Source organism: Suricata suricatta, chromosome 14 (genome assembly GCF_006229205.1).
Source record: "Suricata suricatta isolate VVHF042 chromosome 14, meerkat_22Aug2017_6uvM2_HiC, whole genome shotgun sequence".
Taxonomy (NCBI): domain Eukaryota; kingdom Metazoa; phylum Chordata; class Mammalia; order Carnivora; family Herpestidae; genus Suricata; species Suricata suricatta.
The window spans coordinates 88,590,540-88,596,105 of record NC_043713.1 but is presented as its reverse complement, the minus strand read 5'-3'; the positions used below and the strand labels follow the sequence as shown (position 1 = coordinate 88,596,105).

At 59.4% G+C, this 5,566-nt stretch overlaps 1 protein-coding gene across 1 annotated transcript in view; it reads right to left on the bottom strand.

Annotated features, from left to right (window-relative positions):
- The window catches only part of EP400 (E1A binding protein p400), a 92,112-nt gene that overhangs the window by 56,706 nt on the left and 29,840 nt on the right, over nucleotides 1-5,566 (bottom strand). The window contains exons 8-11 of the mRNA XM_029921638.1: nucleotides 4,463-4,624; nucleotides 3,382-3,672; nucleotides 2,506-2,691; nucleotides 219-359 (exon numbers count right to left, since the gene is read on the bottom strand). Coding sequence (XP_029777498.1) covers nucleotides 219-359; nucleotides 2,506-2,691; nucleotides 3,382-3,672; nucleotides 4,463-4,624 — 780 coding nt within the window. The remainder of the gene's footprint in view (nucleotides 1-218; nucleotides 360-2,505; nucleotides 2,692-3,381; nucleotides 3,673-4,462; nucleotides 4,625-5,566) is intronic.

The window sequence follows — 5,566 nt, the reverse complement described above, 5'->3', positions numbered from 1 at the left end:
GCCCGCCCAGCGGACACCCCGGAAGCCCCTCGGCAGCGCCGTGAAGGGGAGGCACCGCGAGCCCGCGTCGGGCCCGTGTGCACGCATGCGCCCTCCTCAGCACCACCGCGGGCTCTGCCGGCCTGGGCGTCTGGGCCACTCGCTCAGGCGTGCTCAGAAGGCGCAGCCTGCGCTCTTTCTAGAGTTCATTTAAAATTCATTAGAGTTTTAGGATTTACCTGTTCAATATTCGACCAGAAACACTCTATTTCTCTAGCGGTTGAGGCCGCGATGCGTCTCAGTCGGCTCTGCTCTTCCCTCCGTCCCCTCTCCTCGCGCAGCTGCTTCTCCTCGTGGTGGCGCGCCACGGTCCTGACGAGCTAGCCAGCAAACGGTCGGGAGTCTGGCGTCAGACTCCAGGAGGCAGGCCCCACGGCACAGGGACCGCCTCGGCCAGAAGATAGGGGCTCCGTCTGCTCTGAGGACGCAGGCGACACGCCGGGACCCGCCAACACCCTGCCAGCACCCCGTCGGACTTTCCATGAAGTGCTTTTAACTAACCAGCTTGCTTTTCTCCAGAAAGACTGCCACATTGTGTCACAGCCTTCTTTCCTCCCACCTTCCCATCAGATGTGGAGTAACGTTTGTAACAAGAGTGTCTCTTCTGCACACGCGTGCCACAAGACCTACTTCTTTACTTTAAATGTTTAGTTATTTCAAGAGAGAGAGAGAGAAACAGAGAATCCCAAGCAGGCTCTGAGTTGTCTGACATGGGGCTGGATCCCATGAACCTTGATATCCTGAGCCCAAAGTAAGAGCTGAGAGCTTAACCGACTGAGCCACCCAGATGCCCCAGCAGATGGATTTAACTGCCAGGGAAAAAACATGCTGGGGGGAGGTAATTCATATTTTTCAAGGCTTTTGCTTTTCATCACAGACTGTTTTCTAAAATGTATGATCTTACATCATTCCAGCAGTCCTTAAACAGGGTGCTGAGAGGAGCGCCTGGCTGGCTCAGTTGGTTAAATGGCCAACTTCGGCTCAGGTCATGATCTTGAGGTTCGTGAGTTCGAGCCCTGCATCGAGCTCTGTGCTGACACCTCGGAGCCTGGAGCTGCTTCACATTCTGTGTCTCCCTCTCTCTCTGCCCCTCCCCTGCTTACACTCTCTCTGTCTCTCAAAAGTGACTAAATATTGAAAAAAAAAATTTTTTTAAAAAGGGTGCTGAGAGGGGCGCCTGGGTGGCACAGTCAGCTGAGCCTCCAACTCGATTCCAGTCCAGGTCATGATCTCACGGTCTGTGGGATCGAGCCCCATGTCAGGCTCAGCATGGACAGCGCAGATCCTGCTTGTGATTCTCTTCCTCAGCTCCTCCTCTACGTGGCACATGGGCTCTTTCTCTCTCTCAAAATAAAGAAAGGTGCTAATAAGGAACCCGGAAACACACCCTATGAGCCTGAGCATGCCCAGCTGTGGGACCTCAAGCTGCGGGCCAGCTGGACGCCGCGGTTGGCCCACCCACCCACAGACTGCTCGGGGCCTCACTCTGGTCCAATCACACCCCAGGCACAAGGCCATGCAGAAGGGACAGCACGTGGCCACAGCGAACGGTTCAGTGACTTGCCATCCGCACGGTCCACCTGGTGCCCACATGCTCAGGACCATCTTCCTTTATGAGAGGCTGGGCCAAAGGAATAGTCAGGTTTTTCTGAAATTCCATTAACGGGACTTAATGCCCTTTATGTTCACATCCCACCACTTCCAAAGCTCTTGGGTGATCTCTACCAAAACCTAGGTGGGGACTGCAGAGGGGACAGAAGTACACAGCAGGGTACACAGGACTGCCCCCCCATGGCCTGAGGGCACGGGAAGAAGGAAGCAGCTCTGCCCCGAGGGACCACGGGTGACGCACAGGCGTGCAAGAAGCAGGGCCCAGAGCCACCGACGTGTGAGCAAGGACAGCGGCCTCGTACGCAGACACCCCAGATTTCTGAAACTTGGTCCCTTTCCACACTCCCAGTACCGGCAGAACCTCCTGCTAGCAGCTCCCCAGGACGGGGTGTCTGCTCTGGAACGGGTAAGAAGGAAACCCACCCTCCGCCAGACTGGAAGGGGTGGGGGGACTCTGGACCACAAGACCAGGCAGGGCTGGGACTCAAGCTGCCACCGACTGACCGGCCTCTGTCCAGTCCAGCCCGGAGCCTCCTCAGCACCCACGCTGCCTCACCCCAGGTGCCAGCCCGGGCCCAGGGCCACAGGCATCCTCGCTCCAAGTGCCAGGACAGACCAGCAAGAAGAGAGACCTCCATCCCGTTCTGCAAATCCCAGACTGCGGCGAGAGGAGCCGTGCTTGCCCCCGGCCCTCCACCTGTGGCTCCGAGGACAGCCCCTCGGGAATTATTCACGTGGCACAGTTACTTTCCAAACAACAGCCAAACACCCCTCACGTGAAGGAGCCGACCCCTTCGGAGACCTGGTCGGGACACCCAAAGAAGCCAGGGACCGCGGCCACCAGGCCTCACCCACCTTCCTGGCCGCGGCCATCTTCCACCTCCGCTCCTGGGCGAAGTCCGTGGCCATCCACTGCATCTCCTCCAGCAGGTAGTCCCAGTGCGACTTGGGGCGCGGGGCCTCCTGCAGTTTGGGCAATCGCCTGAGGGACCACAGGCCTTCTTTCCTTAAATCTGCGACCCGCTGGTGGGTCTGGTTTTCCTGCAAGGAGCGCAGGAGAGGGGTGTCCTGCACGGGGCCGTGCAGCAAGCTCCACGGATTCTGACCCCAAATCCACGAAGCCTCAGTAAGGAAGACAGGACACGAAGGTCAAAACCTCTCGGCTCACTTCAGGATCGCTGACAGAAGGCACAGGCCAGTGCTCACACGGGAGCACTTACAGGGGACACGACCCATGTCTATCCCTTGCTCCAAAACCACTGGGAAGGGGAGGGACCGATCGCCTAAGACCGGCCACGCAGTGCCACAGAGCTGACAGCAGACGGCAGGCAGCACCGGGGTTACGGCATCCTACCAACTTGGACGGATTTAGTCCCCCTAACGAAGTTTAATGACACCACTGCTCAGCCACCCCGACAGCAAGTGCTAAGCAGGTGCTGGGCCAGGGCTGCGCCAGCCTAGGCAGCCCTCCTGGCCCTCACCTGCAGCCCACAGCGGGCACTGACTATGACGTCAGCGTAGAACGGCCTTTCTCCCCAAGCCTACTTCCGTCAGGACAGGTCAGAAGACCTGCTTGTAACCTTGGTTTCTAAGTGACCACAAACCGTGTTCGACTGTCCTCACTACCATGTGCTCGGTTTTAAACTACTGCATCCTTAGAAATGAAAATTAAATGCACTTCACAAACTGGAACACGTTTTACAATCCTGAAATTGTTTTAAGTGCACTTACCAGTGCTATCTGTTCTGCCAGCTTATCCTGAGAGCTGTCTTGGGGCGGGGCAGCATTCTGAGCTGGGCTCTGTGGTTTTGGGGGTGCTGACACAGCTGCCCCTGGGGACCGGGAGGTGACCGGAGAGAGTGACTTGCTGGCTGCAGAGGAGGGTCTAGTCCCTGCAGAGGCCCGTGCTGGCGCCGGGCCAGAGCCACTGGAGGGAGCAAGGGACGAGGTAGAAGAGGCGGCTGGTGGGGGCCGCTGACAAGGCTGAGCAGGGTCCACAGGCGGTCTTGTGGGCGCCACCGTCTGGCAGGCAGAGAACAGGCCGGAAGTGAACAGGAGACTTGAGCCCTGCTCGTGCCCCCACAGCGATGAGCATGCTGGAGCCCCCCTCAGCAACACAGAGTCTCTCTCTGTCTGTCTCTCTCTCTCTCTCTCTCTCACTCACTCACACACACACACACACACACACACACACACACACACACACACACACCCCGGCCTGTCAGCACACAGCCAGACCCCACCCACCAGGGAGCCACACCCTTGCACTCCACGAGGTGCCATACACAGGGTGTCATGTATGGGCTTTCCCACGCTGGCTAACTGCCAGGGAGCTGCTTCTTTAGGTTTTTACTTATTCTAGCAGTTTCTCCTGTTTAAATGTGTTTAGAATGTTTAATTGCCTAAACTTCTTCTAAACTGAAAAACACCAAATGGTCCCCTTGCACCTTTTCTCTGAAAAGCAAACACACACTGCACGTGCCCCTCTCGCGGCAGGCCGGCCTCCGTACATCAAAGCGTGTGCACCTAGAGGGACCCCCCCATGACCGAAGACCACACTGAGTTCATACAGGAGCCCGTGGGGGCGCGGAGAGCAGGGCAGGCAAGGTGCCAGATGGCGTGAGAGGGCCGAGGGCAGAGACTGCCGCACATCGCGGCAGGTTTCCGGCCTGGAACCCGGGAAAGCCCCCAGGGAAGCGTGGGGCTCCTAGTCTCCTCCTGCCGCCGGGCCAGCAGGCCGGGGCCGGCCGCACCCGGGAGGAGGTGCTGGCGACCCACCCAGGGCCCTCCGTGCGGCTCCGGGGCCGCTCACCGTCCTCGGCGGGGAACAGAAGACAAACCGCGCAGCCCACAGACCTGCTGTGTTCTCACGCCCGCTTTCAGGGCCCTTCCCGGGGAAAGTCTGTCGGGCCCTAGCCAGGGCGGAAGGGACAGGTTTCCAGGGTCTGTAAGGAGTGGATCCTTTCATGACAAGGGCGGGTCAAGGAATCCAAGCAAAACCTCAGCGTGCAGCTTGGTGAGACCCAGTGCTCCAAACCCAGAGACTCGGCTCCACAAGGTCTACAGGAAGCCTGGACAGGCTCCTCTACCAGGCCTGCACAGCGGGGACGCGGGCCTGCACCATGGGCTCTGCGCTCGGTTGGGGTGCAGACCACAGCACCTCCAACCACTGGTGGCGGGGTCTTGCCCAGGTATTTAGCTTCTGGGGTATTTTTATGGTAAAACAAGGACAAGAAAGATCCTACCACACACGGCTGCCTGGCAGAGGAAATCAAACAACGCTGACAAAGTGCCCCGTGCAGCGCACGATGGCAGGTGCGTGGTGAGCACAAGGCAGCTGTGACCTCGGTGAGTCCGTTACCACGCAAGGTCACATCTTGCTGTCAATCTCAGATGGCCGTGAGGCACGTGAGTTGAGAGCCGACCAAAGCGACCCCCTGTTCATAAGGGAGATGGCAGGAGGGAGGGGAGCTTCCCGAGCAGCTCCACCAGACACGCCGAGGACATGCCCTGCCACCGCACAGCGCTGCCCTCGGTGCCCCCGGGGCCCACGCTCCCTTTCAGGGACCCACCACCCCTCAGGAACGGTGAGCGGCTCACCGCATACTTTCCACAGCCAGCAGCCCGCATTGGGGCGTGTGTGTGTGAGACAGAAACACACACAGGTCCACAGAGCAGAGCACAGCAGGGGCCCAGGAGCCAGTCCGGCGAGCGTGCCCACGGTGCCCCTGCCCACATCACGGGACGCTGCCTCTACACGCCTGCTGAACCGCAAGCACCAACCAACGCTGTTCTGTCTCTGGGGCCGCAAACCCTGACTGTGGTTACAGAGTCGGGTGAGGCGACACTGAGTGGGAGACGGGCTCCGCGGGGACCACGGGCCCAGCAGGCCCCGTGGCGGTGGTGCGGTGCGCGC